Here is a 19,206-nt window from a genome sequence, read left to right as displayed (position 1 = left end):
TTTTTTTTTTTTTTTTTTTTTAGGTATTCGCGTGTACGAAGTCATGGAGCTATTGGTGCAAGTCGTCTCGAAGTACGAAAGCTCTCGAAGTCATTAAGTTGTCAAGCTCTTATAGCTGGAATTCACGGTTTCGTTAAGTTTCACGGGGTTCCGACAGCCACAAAGCTCTCGAAGCCACAGAGATCTCAAAGTGCTGAAGTTTAATGCTTCCAAACTACAAAAAAAAAAAAAAAAATTAAAAAAACTAGATTGTTTATTTAATTTTTTTTTTTTTTTTTTAGTTTCTAAGTGCCCGGATGGTAATATCGGTTTGTCGCTTTGTCTTTGTTTCCCAGGCAAACGAAGAGAAGGAATCGGCGGTGTCTACGCAACTGCCGCGTCCACCGCGGCTGACACCCAGCAGCGCTCAGCGCAACTATGCGGACACCGTGCGGTTACTATACAGCGCGAGGGACGCCAAAATCAGGGAACCCAGGCTGAGTCCGACGCTATCACAAGGTGAGGCCTCCCCTTCTTAAGCTACGTATGACCGTCGATATTTGGTTTCACTTTCTGCTGCCACAATCACATTGCAAAGACATCGTTAAAAAAAAAAATTCGTGAGCTATTCCACTTTGTGAAGGTGAATGACCAGCGAAGCTGTTTAGCACACGACACACACGTGACACAGAATTTTGAACAAAGGTACGAAAGCGTTCTATGTCGTGATCGGTGGTCATCGTGACGAAAGGTACGCACACACATGTCGAGGACTATCGGAGGACACTAGACACGCATGGTTTGTTGATCAGAGTGGAAACAAGTTTATTAATTGATTGGTAGGAAGAATACGCAGTTCCCTACTACTTCCAGCTGTCTTGGTAGATCTGGGTGTACCTCGAACCCCTCGCAAATAATTTTCAGCGGTTCTGCAGGCGCAGAGTGGTTTCTCGCACCCGCTTTACTGGGGCTCATTTCTCCAGGCTTGTGTCAATGCCGTGGCAACGAGCGCCTGATCTTGCTGTAGGCATTCAGTCAGCCTGAAGACGCTTGGATGGGCGTGGCCGACAGGCTTTGGAGCCCATTATTCCATCCTTCGAAGGTGTTGTTCGCCCAGTCTTTATCCCGAAGAGTGACGTCGTACATATTACACCGTTCCGGGCGAAACTCCGGTCGTCGTCGGCGCACTGTCAGGCAAAGGGAAGAATTCGCTGTGGGTGCCGCCGCAGAAGGAGCACGGAAGGGGCCGTTGACATATACGTGCAATCAAGTAGCACAGCAGGTCGCCGATGTCGCCTGTTGACTTTTCCCTGATGTAGGTTAGTCCTTCGAACACAAGCTTTGGTAGAAGGAACGAATCCCGGAGAAAAGCTCACCGGAGAGAAGCTCACCGGAGAGAAGCTCACCGCAAAACCGGCGGATGCGGAGAAAAGCTCACCGGCCATTGAGCGTATGCGGAGAAAAGCTCACCGATTTGTTTTCTTCTTTTTATGTACAGGCTGTCATCACGCGTAACATATGTCAATTTATTATCATTAAAAATCGCCGGCTTTGTAAGAAAGAAAGTGTCCTTTTTTGTAATATTTGTTAAGCTTATTGGTTATATTGCTCCCAAATCAATAATTGCGGGTGAGTGTTTTCTGTGGCTTACTCTCTAAGCTTGGAATGCCTAACTGGAAACTTTATGAACTTGAAGAACAGGAAAAAGCTCGAAAAGTTAATCATGTCTGCCTAAAACCTTAAAATCCGAACTGTAAATGCCGAAAATGCGAAAGTGCATGCGCAACAACGCGGTACCTGAAATTCTTTCTGAGGTTTTTGTTAATCTTTGAAAACAAGATAAAACAGTCAGTAGAATATCGAGGCTTCTTTCTTTTACGGACATGAACGTTTTCTAGCGTTCGTGCTGGTGTTTCCACACTTTGCCGTTGTGTGATAGTGCCCTTCTACGGCGAGCCAGCCATGACCTTCAGAGCTGCGCACTGGCACCGTTGTTACTCGTGACCAGGGATGGGCAAAATACATGCAAATATGTATCGAAATAGAAATACAAAATACTTCGTCAAAAATGTATTTAATGACAAATCTAATTAAATTTCCAGAAAAAAAGCATTTAAGTACGAGATACAAATACAACCAAATGTATTTGGTCTGCTCCAAATACTTTCCCAAATACATTCCTCAAAATTTGCGTCCGCGACTTCAGGGCCTTCAGGGCACCCGCAACGGGTTTCTGGGTATCTCATTTTAATTTTGCATCGCACACTCGGGAGTTAGTGTGCGAGGCTCTAGTAACGTATAGAAATAAAATCACAAAAAAATGTAATCAGCTTGGACGTAATAGATGAAAAAAGTATAGAGCTTCAAGCAGCTTTTTTTGTCGATTACATTTTGGTATAGGCCAACAAAGAACCGAGATGACCAAGACGCGCAGCACTATACTCGGCGACAACTTTTCTTGGCAATGCAGCGGAAGGTAGAGGCCCGCGTCCCCTCTCCCATTGTGAGTGTACGCAGGCTCTCCTCCTCCCCCATTTCCGGGGAGAGGAGGAGAGCCTGCGCACACTCAGAATGGGAGAGGGGACGCGGGCTTGTACCTTCCACTGCATTGCCAAGAAAAGTTGTCGTAGAGAATTGTTTATTGTTGCAACTCACAGCAGTTACGAAAATCTCGACGACCCGAGTATTTAGAATGTTCCAGGCAAAAATATGGGTGGAATCAGACTGGAAAGCATCACAAGTTGTCACAGGCACTTATTTAGCCAGTCTGCCTGTGAACGTCGATTTCGTCACTATTCTTGCCCTGGATTAGCACCGTAATCGCAAAGTCCCTGAACGCTTGTGCTTGATTGAGAGACGCTGCATTCGGTGCAGAACGTAGTTTTCTTCCTGCTCTGGACAGTGACAATAAATTTGAGGGATGTATTTTCGCCCACAAAATTGTATTTAATTACAATTGTATTTGAAATACCCACGTTTTAGTATTTAAATACACACGTCAAATACATTACCCAATTTGTAAATAAATACAAATGCAAAATACACAAAGTATTTGAAATACGTATTTCAAATACTTGTATCTGGAATACTGCCCATCCCTGCTCGTGGCCTATATAAGAAGCGGTCCTGTGTAAAACAGCGAATAGGGCGAGTTAGTAAAGGTCGTGCATGCTGAAAACCGCTCAAACGACGACGACGGAGTGAAGACAACAAACACGACAGGACGAAGCTGTTCTCGCAACTAAAGTTTTGTTACTGAAATTAACAGAAAGAAAGCAGCGTAGCCGACACTGATTGCATCAACGAACACCTGCTCATCCATTAGGCACTGCACAATATTTGGAGCTGAAATGGTTCAGACACCGCTATTCATATTAGCTCGCAAAGAACAAACCTCTTTATCTGACAGAGCTACCGACGGCGCACCATCAGCTGTCTATAAAGCGTTCTCTTTTTTTACCGGTGTACGATGCTCTGATTTTATATTTGCGGCTTCATTGATATACAAAATGGGTGATTACAAATTTCTGATGAATTAGTAAATATGCCCAATGAACTTCAATAATATTACAAAAACGAGGACATATTTTTAATGAAGTGACGAATGCGAATTGTGTTAAATTGCCATGTCTGACACAAAATCTTTTAAGTTAAAAAAAATTGGTGAGCTTTTCTCCGTCTGCTCAAAGGCCGGTGAGCGTTTCTCCGCATCTGCCGGTTTTGCGTTGAGCGTTTCTCCGGTGAGCTTATCTCCGGTAAGCTTTTCTCCGGTGAGCTTATCTCCGGTGAGCTTTTCTCCGCCGCCCAGAAGGAACGCCCACCCATCCAAAATCCCGCACAGCTTTCTAAAGTGTGCATCTGTCTTGTACTTGTCCAAAAGGCCCAACTCCGGTTCCTTTAAGATATTTTTAAAAATTCGCAACTCAGTGATTTGTATAATACAGTTTTGCTTCAAGTTTCCATTTCACATCACCTTGAGATAACCCTTTCTTTAAGATATATTTACGACGCACAATGAAAGAAACAATATAATTTTCTTTGCTATTCCCTTCAAATATTAACCTTAACCCCCCAAAAACCCATGCATTAGTAATGAAGAGACATTCTGCCTAACCTTTATGTGCGCATTTAGCGTGATATATGCACAATGAAAAAGCGAGGTCACCGGAGGGAGACTTCACTTCTTAGGTCACTGTTCGGGTTAAAAACTTCGATTCACGAAGTTTCTGCAGCGGGCACAAAGGTGCTCCGGCGTATACCTTGAGTCAAGCAAGCCTGATCTTATCAGCTCCACTCAATTTTGGTGACCTAATTTTTTCCCAAATCGTTGCTTCTCCGCCTGCTACAGCTTATATGTCGACACCTTTGCATGGGGTGGGGTACCAGTTCTGCTAAAAATGGTGCGATGTCCATCGCGTCCGCACTTTATCCCAACCCGTGTTTCGCTCTTGTAGCCAAAACAAAATATTTAAAAATTGGTTTTGCTCTTTATGTTTATACAGCCTTGATGGAGATGCGCCTCAACGGGTAATCGGTCTCTTAGCTGTAGATGAGAAATTTAGCCAGTGCAGTACAACCGCTAACCTGGGGGTTTTAACGTGCATCACGCAGTAGTGATCACACGAACGCGTGCCGGTACGAAACTCATCCAGATCGAAACGGGCGGGGGCGGCGGGGATCGAGCCCAGGAGGTTCCCAGCGCAAGTTTTCGCTCCACGCTCCGAGCTGAGACGCGTTAGCCCACTCGGTATATTCCTCCTCCTGACAAAAAAAAAAAAAAAAAAATATATATATATATATATATATATATATATATATATATAGGTGAGCTTTTGTTCGGGTCGGTGAAAAAGCGGGTGAGCTTTTGTCCCGTGAGCTTCTGTCCGGTGAGCTTTTGTCCGGTCACCGCCTGGAATCACTGGGTCGGTGTATAGGCTTCGAACATGATTGAGGGTTGTTTTTGTACGAATAATTGGACAGCCAGGACCGGGAAAAACAACTCGCCTATAGACAATGTCTATAGACCTTTTTTGCAAGTGCGCCGCCATCTTGAATTGACGTCACTTCCAGTATGGGCGAAAACATTGTTTTGCCTTTGCCACGCTAATAAAGGCGTTTAGGATATAAGCGTAACCGTCACACTTTCTCGTTTTGCCTCCCCTTTATTTTTTTACTATTTGCAGGTTGAAACGTTGGATTATTTTTTCGTCGCCCATACCGGATACGCCTATTAGGTGGCTTGGGACGAGAGTACACGAAAAAGGTCTATACAGACTGTCGTTTGTAAGGTATTAGCGGTGTGAACGAGGCTTTGAGAATGCCAACCGTAGACGGTAACCGGACAAAAGCTCGCCGGACAAAAGCTCACCCGTTTTTTCACAGACCCGGACAAAAGCTCACCTCTTTTTTTCTCGCTACCCGGGCGAAACACGGGCTCAAATAGAACGCGGACGCGATGGACATTGCACCATTTTTAGGTGGACTTGTACGCACGCAAGGATTTACTATGGTTGATCGAATGCCATTCCGTCGAAACATACTTTACAGAGCGGGCACGTTTTATTGAAGCACGGTTTAGAGAAGGCAGAGCCTCAGTTTAAAGATATGCCGTTTATCGAAATGGGGACGCTATTTAAAAAATGCTCTTCTACTTCGCGCGTGTATCACTGGTGCGCGTGTTCACCCTAACCCCTTGCTGCGCTCCTACCGCTTCGCGGCGGCAGTCTGCGGCGGCTCATTATAAAAATATTAACTCACCTGACTTATCCGTACACGCCGCTTCGCAGTGGCCGAATTCGCTAAAATGAGGCTCATCACCTTTTTCTCTATAAGACCAACAGGAAATTTTTTCCTGGTGAGCTCTTGTCCGGGTCTGTTAAAAAATGGGTGAGCTTTTGTCCGGTGAGCTTCTGTCCGGTGAGCTTTTGTCCGGTGAGCTTTTGTCCGGGATTCACTGTAAACGTGCCGTCATCCTCGGGGTTTGCACATTCTGGTTATCCAAAAACAAAGAAGGTCCCGAACATATACGACACCTGAACGTGTCAAGTGAGCGCGGCGTAAGGTGTTTTAGTTTCTTTCCGTGGACGCCGACAAGTTAAGAAACGCAGGGTGTTATTTATTATGTCCACACTTCTTGCTTTTTGATTCGTCCTTATTGACGTTGTTATTAACCAATGCGGTAAACTCATTAGCTGCGAAGCGATAACAAGATGCTCAGAAGTCGCCACGCCTTTTCCTTACCATAGAATAGAGAAAGAAATTGAGCTGGCTTGACCCGAAGGAATGGAAATGTGCTACCAGGACACACACGGGCAGCAACGGAATGTTTTGCGCCGAAAGAAAATTCGATTTGTTGCGCCACACTCTCGTCGGGGGCAATATAGTTAAGATTTAATCGCCGCTAATTCTTTTTCGGAGGCCTTTGGCGGTTTGGTTAATACAGCGTATATTTCCTGGGCTCAAACTATCCGCTGACAACGTTTCCTTGCAATGCAGTGAAAGGTGCGTGCGTGATTGCCCTCTCCCCATTTTAAGCGCGGATTAAAGCCTCTCCTTCTCGCGACGGAAATGCCAAGAAACGTTGTTCCCGAGTATATACGGATCAAGCGACTCGCGCGAATATATGTATACCTATTAATCATTTAAGAAAGCCGCTAGACCTACTCACGCGAAGATATGTATACCTATTAATCATTTAAGAAAGCCGCTAGACCTACTTTCAGCGCGACAAACCTAAACACCCTTCGGGAAAAAAAAGAAGAAAAAAAGACCCCAAAGATAAGCGTGTCACTTTTCGCTGGGCCTTCTTGACTCAAGAGCCTGCGAACGATCTGGCTTATCTGTTTGGCGCTCGGACTAATTTGCGAGGTGGTACTTTCGAGATAACAACCCGATGGGGTTTCTCCCGACCGGCATACTGATGATCTCTTCCACTTAGCCTTTCTATAACTGTAATCTCAAAGGACGTCCTGTTTTTTTTTTTTTTTTGCGTGTGTATTAGTTTTTAGCGGGACTCGAGATAACGGTAGAAGAAAACCTGTTTGAGGGGCCCGTGCCTGCTTCACCAGAAGCTTCGGAAGCACGCGAGAACTGTGAACACAGCGGATACTCCGTTAAAGTTTCAGGTGGACCGCAGCCGACACTACGGGTCAACGAAGCCAATCAAATGCCGCGTGAGTGTCACGTGCCTTCCGGAAGGAGGACGCAGCGACGCGCTGGGTTCGTAGTCACGTGATAGCTTGGCAGCGCTGGATTGGTTGGGATAGCTCTTAGCGACCGCGGCATTCCATCGTAAAAGTAAAACCGAGTATATCAAGCAGGGTTGGGCAGAAATACTCAAAAATGTATTTGGAAATACAAATACTGGGATACATTAAAATAGTAGCTAAAATACTGATACTAAAATACATCTGTAAAAATGTATCGCGATACGTATCGGAAATACATTTTAAAAATAGGCAAAAAGTATTTGGAAATACAAATACAGGAATACATTTTAGGGAGGGCAGAAATACAAATACAGAAATACTGATAGTGCAATACATTTTCCAAATTTTTTGAGACGCCAACTGAGATGAAGCTTAAAGTTTGAAGTGGATGTTTTCGATCCCGAAATTACTTTCCTGTAGGCTTGGCTTTTTGCCTTGGTTTGGAACGACAAAGGGTCTTCAATGGGCCCAAAAAAACGTTCCATCAAGGGCTGACCGCGGTCCCTTCCATGATATCCTGTCTGTCGGACGAGGGAATCCTGTCAACATTGATCACATGATGTCACGGTGGAATGAACTAGTATTCTTTATCTGTAGGTGTGGCCTTGAACATGAAAATTTACCACGCTGCTGTATCAAAGGACAATACGTACTTTCGTTGTAGGTTACCTAGTTGAAGATCGTGCATGCAGTGTCATTTGGAATTTTTGAGAATAGTGGACCACCTGAGGCATCTTGGAATACATGTCTTATCTTCTTTTACGGTTGAAAAAACGATACGGTAGCATCCCTCTTCTGAAGGTTCGTACTACCGACCCTCCGCCACCGACGCACGGATTGCAGTACTCAAGTTTTTCCTAGCATTATCCAAACAGAGACCTCGTGGATTGCGAGCTCATATTGCCGCACAGGTACGAGCTGTCCGAGAAACAGCGTTCTCGAGAGGAGTCGCGGGAGTACGTAGTCTGGGATGACACAGCGAGGTCACGTCTGTCCTGTTTTTTGGGTCTCGGATCACCAGACCAGCGGGTCACGTTCACGTCGGCTGATGACGTACCCTTGAGTCGTGCAACATTACGGGCGCAGCCGCAGACGCATTCGCATATGTGTTGAACTTCACTGCGTGAGTCACCCTACTACTTCAAGTCAACCACCGCCAGGCTCGTGCTGCAACGGACTGTGACTCAGCTTTGCCGGCTCGGTGTACTCTGTACGCTAAGGTGAGAGAGACGGTTAGCAGCGGGCATTGGATGCCAGCAAACAATGACTCAAGAAATCCCTACCTAAGGACCAGCGGCAGACGCTCTGACTCCACTCCTGGCACGCCACCTGTTTCGAGTACCCTACTACGGAACACTTCTCAGAAGAGATAAGAGGACGCATAGAAAAATAGTTTGCAGAATCAAAAGGAACCTTGGTCAGCATAGTAACAATGCCCCAGCATCTCCTTGATTCTGGCGCCCTCAGAAGTAAAAGAAAAAAAGATGCGTTCGGACTTGTTTCTTTTTTCTTTTTCTTTTTTTTTTTTGGGGGGGGGGGGGTGGGGGGGGGTGGAGTATTTCTCAAGAAATGTAACGAAATACATTTCATCCTGATTGTATCGCGATACAAAGAAACATTCCAAATGTATTTCGATACAGGAATACAGATACTGGTGAAAAAAATGTATCGCGATACAGAAATACAGATACGAAATGTATTTCTGAAATACTATCGCGATACATTTGTATCGCGATACTGCCCAACCCTGATATCAAGTTGCCGACTCCACCACGACATCGGAAAGAGGCTGCGAGAAGCCCCGTTTCGAAGGTCTGAGTCATTAAAGGTGGCCGACCCGAAAGTTACGAGTCAAAATTTATTATGTATTCACTCTTGTGAGGAAATGACTGTGGGTCCAAATGAAGTCCCGAGCTGTTTTCCTTGGGGACACGTTGCCGGTTTTATAGCGGTGGCGGCATTTAGTTCGGCACATGTCTCGCATGTGACGAACTTGCTTGTTGACCTTGAACTGGAAATCCTATAGTCGTATCTTTATGTCTTAGAACGACCGTTATTCCTTTTTCGGTTAAATATAAATACCGCCGTTTATTTTTTTATTATTTTTTTTTAATACCGAGGTCAATTTTGACGACGTCAGATGGACGTAAACGCTTCTAGATACAGATCGTTGCCTTCGAGGTGATGCGCCCTTGTAGGTTCTAGACGCTAAAGCGAATCATGGTAAAACTTCAAAAATGTGTTGCGTTGAATTAATGTTTGCATGATCAAATTGGACACCCAACAAACACTGATATGAGATATGTCAAATAATTATAACAGACGCCGTCTTCGCCTAGAAGTTTACATATTATAGACCATGATCAAACTGGACTGGATAAATCTAAATTCATCGAACCACCGCACTTTGTCTCTCACAGACCTGATCATTCTAAGAAAATTAGAGTTTACAGCAAGAATCAATGTCTTCACATTCTTATTTTTTCCTGCTACTATTAAACAATGAAACGAAGTGCCTGATGATATTACTCCTATTTCATCTACTGCCCTTCTTTAGAAAAACTATCTCGTGAAATTTTGGCGGAACAAAAGTAAATTTTCTTTCTGTGAAAGTGCGTTTTCAGAGTGCTTGGTCTGCAACAATGTGTTTAAGTCTGCTCTGTTTTTCAAGATCCCTGTAAATGTGATAATTGTTAAGATCGACATAAAATACAAGTTTTTCCTTTTTTTCCCCAATTGCGCAATGGAGTGATATGCATGTTTTTATACCTTTATGTCTCAATACCTCAGTTTCGGGTTTTTCACTAAAATGTATTTATACTTTTGCCTGCACCGAAACTTACTTTTAATGCGAAACCAATAACTGTCCCATGGGGCGAAGCTGGCGTTTTCTGTAAACGTCTGTAACAGCGAAACGGCAGTCGAATTCCCATTGGCCAGCGAAACGGCAGTTAAATTCCCATTGGCCAAAAGCCCAGCAACGCAGATGCATCGTCATGGAAGCCGTGGAGCTCGCGGGGTTCGCCGCGCCTGCGCAGTTGGGGAGCATGACGTCACCGCCAGAGCGCCGTGTGAAAAAGGAAGACTTGGCGCGCAGCTTGTAGGAATACGCTGCCGTGTAGGAATGCTTTCGCATTCCTACACGTAAGTAGTCTTAAGTGTCCTCTTTAGTCTTTTTTTTGGTGGCTTTCTTTTAATATCAATGTGGATTCCGTTTGTTGAAGTGTCATGATTTTGTAGCTCAATTTTGATGTGCAAACTTGCTTTCTTCCGTGCGATTTTAATCGAGTGTATCTCTCGTATAAATGTACCCTCACCCCCCCCCCCCCCCCCCCCCCCCCGCAATAATGCCTCATGGCGCTATGAGGGTAACATGTAATAATACAAAAATAATAATATACGCGTTGTTAGCACCTGACAGGTAGATGGATAGACGGACACTGCTTGACCTTATGAGTCGGGCGGCGGTTGCCACTGCCTAGCCGCGTGAGGGTCATTAACCGCGGCGACAAAAGAGCACAGTGTATCACTCATCGAGTGGTACAGATTGCGAATATTTCACGGGGATCTGAAAGGACCATTTCTGTCGTGTCGGTCAGGAGTGTATATTTGTCGTGTTTTCCTAGCCATACTGGACTGTTATTTGTCATTTATATTTTTGTTCCGTTCACAGCCTGAATTTAATCAGGATACTCTGGTGCGCTGACGGTAATCTGATTTAAATTCAGGGCATACAAAATTAGCTGCTCAAGTTTTTTTTTTTGTTCTTTTTTTTTTTTCATTGCGCGCGAAGCTTTACATGTCCCTAAAAGATTTGTGCACCAACACAAAAGGCTGATCGGATCGTTTATTATTTGTTTCAGCGTCATCGGAAATTCTTTGGTCAGGATACAGTTGAACTGGTCGTATGAAACAAGGTTTTTCACTTGCCTGACCCGCGCAACAGGCCAGGAAAACTGTTCAAAACACCTTTCACCCTCCTATCCGCTTCCCCGCCTCTGGATGCCTTTAATATTTCTTTTCGTTTAAGTCCTTGTCAGGCCCTCCAGCTATTTTGTTTATATTCGTCCGTAGTTTTTAGGAAGGGCCAACTCAAAGCTTCTAACAACTCTTTCTTTCCAACCTTTACGCTGAAACTTTGGACAGGCACTTTGCTCCGTGTTTCATATGAGGTCGTACAAACAAAACCCGAACGTATGGTCAAAGCTGACGGAAGGTACGCGAAAAGGAATCTTAAAAAAAACCTAAAAATTGGCAACCGACACTTCGGTAAGGAACTTTGCGTTTCCTTGGCGAAACGACCGCTCCACTTTGAGGCATCTAAAATGTACCATTTCAAATAGTCACAGTTATGGTAACTTGGTGGAGGCGTCTTTTTGTTATTTTCACGGTGAGACCACCACAGGCCTTTCTTACTCGTGTTGGTCTCACCGCATGACATCACGATGTTACGTAACGTCGTGGCGTAACGTGATATCAATTTCTTCACGAAACTTAGCGGGGAAATCGACGTCACATTTTAAAGTAGTGGTGTCACGTAACATCATGGCTTTACGCGAAGTCGATTTCCCCGCATTTAGCGGGAAAATTCACGTCCCCTGACGGTCGCATCACGGTGCTGTGCGATCTGACGTCCCATAACGCAGGTCGCGCGACATCCATTTCCCCTCAAAATTAGGCGGGGAAATCACCCCGATGTCACCTGTCGCCATAATGGCACACGGCATGACGTCATGGTGTAATGTGACGTCACAATCGTCGAAGGCCACAGTGGCACATGACGTGACGTCACATTTCCCCCGATAAATTTAGCTGAGACATATATCCGCTAAATTCCAAAGGAAACAGCTTCTCGTCAAATACCCAGTCAAGTGCTATCACACTTTCGTTGCAACTAACAAAATGTCCTTTTCTTCCAGAGCTGGAAGACGTTCGTAGCGCCAACGAGCATTTCCTGCGCATCCGGACCACAGCCCGTTGCAGGGTGCCTCGAACGCGCGTGGTGCACGTGAAGGAGTTTTATTCCGACCCGAGCAAGGAGTACCTGCCACGCTGCACGGTGCTTCACCGGTGCGGCGACGACTCCGGCTGCTGCGACAACGAGCAGTACGAGTGCGTCCCCAGGACCATGCAGGAGGTGACGCTACACTTCTACGTAAGTATGCACCTCATGTGTAGGCCTGTTTCTCTCAACCAGGGGGCACTGTAGCGCCCACAAAACGCGACCAAAAAGAAATGCTTTAGCTAGCGTCTGCGAGACGCGAGCCACCTAATGCTGTCATGAAGCGGCGTCATTTCGTTCAAATATGAACGCTCTACGGCGTTCTTATAAACTGATGCAACAATATTATTGGCTGTAGGGAGATAATAATATGGCTTGGACTGTCCAAGCCTCGCGTTTGTCTTTCGGTTTGCAGAGTTAATATATAAAGCACTTTGTACTTAAGCTAGTACTGCATGTATGCGCTGGCGACTGGTATCCTGCGCCTCACGCATTCCACAATCCAGGGGCATCTGCCTGTTACCACTGAAGCATGGAAGTATACTCTTCGGCCAAGAAATGTAGAAAATGCTTTGCATTGACCCGTGTTTAATTGACGATGAATGTGAGAGGAACGAAGATGTGCCTGTCAAGGAAGATTCTAATAATGTAAACGGAAACGCTTAAGTGACATTCATTTAACACATTCTGTGTTAAAAGCACTCTTCGCCCTGAAGCACAAATTCATCTACCAGATACTTTGTAGTTTGCCTCGAGCACTTCCTATCAGGGTGGAGAATAAAAAGCAAGACGATTTATATCGTGATTAAAATCATAATTTAAATCGTCATTTAAATCAGACCAGAATTACAATGCTCATTTAAATCAAACCTTTCCCACAAAAATCATTCCGCAAAAAAAAAAAAAGTTTTATTTAGCGTTTGTTTATCATTTGATGCTTTCTATGTGCCTTCGTTTTGTACTGAAATAAAAAAAATGATCAAGCAAGAAATGTTTATAATAGGCCGAACAAGAGCAGAAAGCATCGCCCTTTTGAGCAAATCGGATCATTGAGCTTCCTTTCTACCTTCCACTTCGTTGTCAGTTACGCAACGTCCTATTGCAAGCAGATCAGAACGCGAAAGAAACGAAAACTAGAAAAAATATGTCGAGACGGGTTATATCAAAGTCAACGGGAATCGGAAATCACTTCGCTATATCCGCTATTTCGTTATAACCGACTTCGGTTCTGACCGCTCAAGACAGAATGTCTTGTTGCAAGCACATAAAAAAAAAACTGGTTTTGTTTTGTATGTCTGGGGTTACATCAATAGAAAATAGTCAATTAAATTTTACTTTAAATTTACAATTATTTTTTCTGCATATTTTTATCAGTGATCAGATGGATTGATCAATCAATCAGCCACGTTGAAAAATACATGTAGTAATGCAGTCACTATTTTCTAGTTACAGTGTTTTAAATAAAATTAATCGTAATTAAAAGAACTAAATTAATTTTACTCAATTAAAAAAATTATGTTTTTCTTTTTCCTTTTTTATACGTGCAATATTCAACGCTTGTCCTTTTTGGGGAATGAGTGAGCTATTGATTCGTAAACTTTCTTAGAGATTGCTTAGAAACGATCGCGCCCGGCAAACGGAAGGTGTTTGACGTCCTGCGCTTTTACGGCGATCGCCGTTATGGGCGAGGTTTCGCAGCGGATCCTGTGTAGGGCCGTTTCCTGTAGGGCCGTGACGTCATACAACGTTACGTCGCGGGAAACACTCGTTCCGCGGAATTCAGTCGAGAAATTTCCGCGCTAAATTCAGAGGGCAAATCGTCGCGTCGGATCGCGAACGCGCGTCACGTGACGTCAGGGCGTTACGTGATGGCAGGGTGTTCCTTGACGTCATGGTCTCAGGTGGCGTCCCAGCGTGACACGAACACCGTGTCACACACCTGAGACGGGTGTTTTACAGATTGGCTTTTGGATGATGTATCAGTATGTTGTGACAGCCGTTGTGTGCCTGTACCGTGTACCTTCTTGAAATGTCGGGAAGCATCGCGAGGGTTCGCCGTCATTATCGTTCCGGGCACTTCTTTCCCGTGATCCGGTATATTCCAGTCCGCGATGCACCTCCCCGCGTCGTGCGTCTAGTTGAAGCTAGAGATCGAGGCGGGCGGCGAAGGGAACCGGTCCGATACGACGACCGTTCCCTTTAATCGTCGGTCCTAGACTCGTTAATGATGTTGTTGTTGCTCTTAATTACCGTTTGGCGCACCTTTTAGTAGTCGGCGCAGCGTCCGACGGTTTCTCTCGTGAGCGTATACATACACCCGTGTCTCGCGGAGGGTCTCAGACGGGACGTTAATCAGCGGTTCTCTAGTCTTCTTTGGGCCCGGGGCGCCACCTCGGCGGTCGCTTCTCGAAAGGGTTACTGGAGAACCTCGCTTTCCTGTTGGGAGGAATTCTCTGCCCCCGTTTAGTCTGCGGAAAAATTCCGGTCAGAAGGCAGTATCTCGCCCGCCTCCCACTCGAATCGGTAGGGGTAAATGTACACAAGCAAACAGTGGTGGGAACCTTGTTTTGGTAAGTCCGTGCATGCCCTACACTTTCAGAAGCTTCCTTGTGTATACTGCCTCGTCGTGCACCGGCGTATTTACTTGACGCCATATTTGAGTGCGCTAGTGCTCTCAGAATGAGCTCACGCTTGTAGGCTAAGACCGTCAATCATGACGGCGGTCTTGGGGGGGGGGGGGGGGGGGGGGGGGGCTGCAAAAGAACTGTGGAAGCTCGCCGCCAGCACACGCTCAGCCGCGAACTCCACTATACCCGCCAATCTAGGTAAAAAAAAAAAAAATCACATTTATACGATTTATTTAAATCACTTTAGCTAAAAAGAGGGACCTTCTGTATCACTCGAATTCTTTTGCAGCGATATCTGTTATGGGTTCTTCCCACGCCTGGAAACGACGTCCGATGTTGACATTGTAGCTGTAGTTGATGGTCTAATTGGCGATGTAGGGCGTCCGTATTCGATGTTGTCGAATTCTTTAAGAAAAAAAAAGGTCCCCCACCGTTTGCAGGAATAGAACCTGTATCCGCTGGCGTGCGTTAGCACTGAGCTACGCCACAGGGTTTTTGTATAGTACCCCATGCCCACTGCAGGCGCCCTCAGGAAGAAAGCGAATGGCCTATAACAAAATGTTGCTGTAGAACACTGCCAATGCCAAGAGCCCGTGCTGGCAGACTCGCTTTCAGACGCTGCGGAACCAAAAAGGAACAAGAGCGTTCGGAACAAAATGGAACAACAGAAAAGCGTTCGGAACAAAATGGAACAAGGCAAAAAACCTTCAGAACAAAACAGATGTCCATTTTGTGTTCAGAACGCTTTTGTTCCCGCACCGAACGGTGCGTGAGCGCCGTGAACGCACAACTACTTCGCCGTGACGTGTTGCCCCTATCGCCCTCTGTACCAACGACTGTACTGTAAATTAAAACGACTTTTTTTTACTATGGCTGCTTTAAATACAACCATGGATGCATAAAATGATAGACAAACGGTAAAAAATATTTTCTTGATTGTTTTAGAGGAAATTGATTTAATCATCATATTAATATCGGTGCAATCTAAAATCGCGATTGAAATCATAGTATAAATTACGACTTAAGTCATGATTTAAATCGCGATTTAAATGATCTTGATTTTTAACCTCCACCCTGCGGCCTGTGAATTGTACTCCCTTATTGGTCTTCCTTTAGCTACATATTAGAGGGTTTGAGTAGATCGTTCCGTTTCCTCCGATACCCCCGTAACGATACGATGCATGGGCAAAGGCGGCGGCGGAATATCGGGTATCATTATCGGAGTCATCGAAGCAATCTATCATAACTCTCTTTTATCTAATTGAACCGATCGGGAGGGAAATCGGTATCGTGCTTCCTTAACCGTGACAAAAAAAAGAGCAAATATGTCCTCAGCTTCTGCCAGTGACGCTTAATGACTTATAATATCAGTCGCCCTGCCAATAACTGAACTTATATAAATGAAGACCAATTATTGGTATTTTTTTTGTACCGCGGTCTGGAGCACAGCCAGAAACTCTGGACAGTGTGCAGTAGAAGTTTGCCACCCCTACACTGTAAACCCACCCTATAAGAAACTATTGGAGTGATTTCTTACACTATCATAACTTCCGTGTGTCTAGTTTAGTGTAAAACAATTTGAGGGCCAATCGGTGCGAGTTATGGAGCCGGTCCAACAATACAAAAAGAAATTGTTTGGCTCAAAAACGTCAACCGCACAAAAAAACAATGAGCTTGACGCTTCATATGTTTATTGTTGTGGCAGGTACCCATCCTTTGACTAAAATGGACATGCATTTTACATTGCAGTAACCTGATCTATCTTCTAAATGTTACAACCGCTCTTAGACCCTTCTGTCTTTTTTTCTTATATATATACTTTTTTTTTTCTGTAAAATACTAGCATACATAAATTTAGAAAAAAAATGGTAGAGTCGACGGCAGGATTCTCGCATGTTGATGTGAATCGCGGAACTTTGCCCAACGAGCTCTCTCGACCGCTCGTTCCCCTTGACAGACGATCCACCTGCAGAACCAGAACGGCGAAGTGGGCCTCCGCAACTCCGTGACCAAGCTCCTGTTCACGAACCACACGGAGTGCGAGTGTCAGCCCATCAACGACATCCCCAGGACGGCCCCGAGGCCACCCAAGTTCGCTGCCTCCTCCAGGGACCCCAGCAACAGACTGCCCGTCTCGCTGCCCATCCACCCTCCGTCGTCCGACGACTCCGAGCTCGTCTCGGGATCTGGCATGCACGAAGAAATCCCCGGTGCACCGCTCAAGTGAGTGAAAGGTTGACAAGAAAATGTCTCTTTCACAGCGGATATAGCGAGGTGGGTATAACAAGCATACGGATATTGCAACGATACGAACGTAACGAAGATACAGATATCACGAAAATACGGATATTACGAAGATACGGATATATCAAAGATACGAATACAGCGAATATGTTGATATATAAAAAAGGTGGATTAAAAAAGACGGATATAGAAAAGATACGGATATAACGAAGATAGGATAAACTCCCAGGAAAAAGGGTGTATTCTTACACCCTTTGTACACCCTTGTACACTCTTACACCCTTTGTACACCTTTGTACACTCCTTTGTACACCTTTGTACACTCTTACACCCATATGTAAAAATGGGAGTAAATAAAATGAATTGAATTGAATTGAATTGAATAATGCACCCCAAAACTTCAATTCGACGTACAGCGCCCTACAGTCGAACAGGTGGCCCCAAATTTTACGAGGGGCTTGATAGCCGTGTGGTACAACTTATTAAAATAGCTAATGTACGTGTTACTCACTACCAAAAAAAAATTAAGGTTTTCTTGTCCCTACTGCAAAAACTCGGTGTTTTCTTTATGTGGTCTTTGATACGAACTTTAGCAATTTAAAAAGTTATATCGCGCCGTTATCAAGCCTCTCGTAAAATTTGGGGTCGTCTGTTCAACTATAGGAAGCGAGCAAGCCGGCCGTGTCGCGGCGGTCGCCTATTGTTCGCCGCGACCTGGCGGTAGCCGCCGCAGGAGCATCGGGCAGCAATGGCGACGAACAGCACGGCGGACAGCGTCCCCGTCGTGATTACGACGGAATTTAAGGCAGTTACGAGTTTGGAAAGTTCCTTCGGAAGCCGGTGCCGCCGGCTCAGAATCATCGCGAAGTAATAGCAACGAACAGCACAGAGGACAGTGGGCGACTAAGAATCCGGAAAGCTTCTTCGGTAGCCGGTGCAGAATCATCGGGGGAAAGCAGTGGCGATTGGCAGCACAGCGGAAAGTGTTCCCGGGGTGATTACGACGGGGTTTAAGGCGGTTACGAATAAAGAAAGCTTCTTCCGTGGTGCCAATATGAAGAAGAGGAAACTGTTTCATGAATCTGGCCGCGTGTGCGACGTGAAGGAGGTCCGTTTCGACGGACGAGTGGACGTCACGGAGCGCCGTACTCTGCAAACAAAATTAAGCGCGCCCACAAAAAGATTTTGTTGGCGTTGAGTGGACTGCGGTAATTATGTATGTTTATTTCTGAATCAGCTTGACAATAACTGGGCGATTTTTTTTTTTTTTTTTCGCGCCGTTCTGTGATTTTTTTACTATCTTCCTGTTGGCTGATGGAAACATCCAACGGTAGGCTTAGGAGGGCGACCGCATTCCGCTTGTAGATTCCGGTGAAGTATTTGCTGCATACTTTAGGGTTTGCCGTCGGTGTCATGCTGCTCCATCGTCGCTAGAAGAGAAAAAAAGTTAATTGTATTATTCGTCAGCAGCTTAAACAAAGCGCGAACTGGAAGGTAAGAAACACCACTAACCTGTATGGACGCACAAGTCGTACCCAGGTCGCGCAGTACTCCGCCTCGTACGGCTTCGAAGGGACGATGTAGTACGTAGTACTTCGTGCCGTGCGCGATCTTGCCGACCACGCAGCAATTGTTGCGGCTTTCTTGGTGCGGAATAGCCATCTGAGAAATTACAGCGCTACCCACTACAACGCATAACCAACGCAGCGACTGGCAGAAGATGCCCGATGCAACGGACCCGTTTGCCGCTAGGGGCGCCCTGGTCGGGGCTTGAATTAGATCCGCACGGTTCCTATAGGGTGCTGTTCGTCGAGCTGAAGTTTTGGGGTGTATTATATGGGACATAAAGGTGTGAGGTGATACCCTTTTTTAGAGTGTATGAACAACATACGCATATAGCGAAGGAACGGACACAGCAGATATAGAGACATAGAAAAATATGGGCATAGCAAAGAGGTGGATATAGCGAAGAGACGGATATATAAAGACACAAAGCTTAAGTAGTCTTGTCAAATACAGTTTTAGGAATTTGAAGTATACTGTTATAGTGAAGATACTAATTCGGTGAGTATACTAAAGTAGTAAAAATACTGGTATAGTGAAGGTAGCAAAGAGACTAATGGTGGGGAGGAGAAACTCTATCGAG

The 19,206-nt window shown here is 45.2% G+C and overlaps 1 protein-coding gene across 1 annotated transcript in view; it reads left to right on the top strand.

The window, feature by feature from the left end:
• The first annotated feature begins 296 nt into the window (after window positions 1-296).
• LOC120849440 overlaps window positions 297-19,206 on the top strand; it is a 30,963-nt gene continuing 12,053 nt past the window's right edge. Inside the window, exons 1-3 of the mRNA XM_040221654.3 lie at window positions 297-498; window positions 12,107-12,342; window positions 16,774-17,039. Of these exons, the coding sequence (XP_040077588.1) occupies window positions 297-498; window positions 12,107-12,342; window positions 16,774-17,039 (704 nt within the window). The remainder of the gene's footprint in view (window positions 499-12,106; window positions 12,343-16,773; window positions 17,040-19,206) is intronic.

Source organism: Ixodes scapularis, unplaced genomic scaffold (genome assembly GCF_016920785.2).
Source record: "Ixodes scapularis isolate PalLabHiFi unplaced genomic scaffold, ASM1692078v2 PGA_scaffold13__105_contigs__length_92229423, whole genome shotgun sequence".
NCBI classification, from domain to species: Eukaryota; Metazoa; Arthropoda; class Arachnida; order Ixodida; family Ixodidae; genus Ixodes; species Ixodes scapularis.
Note: the sequence above shows the minus strand (reverse complement) of the source record. Positions and strands in the feature narration are given on the sequence as shown.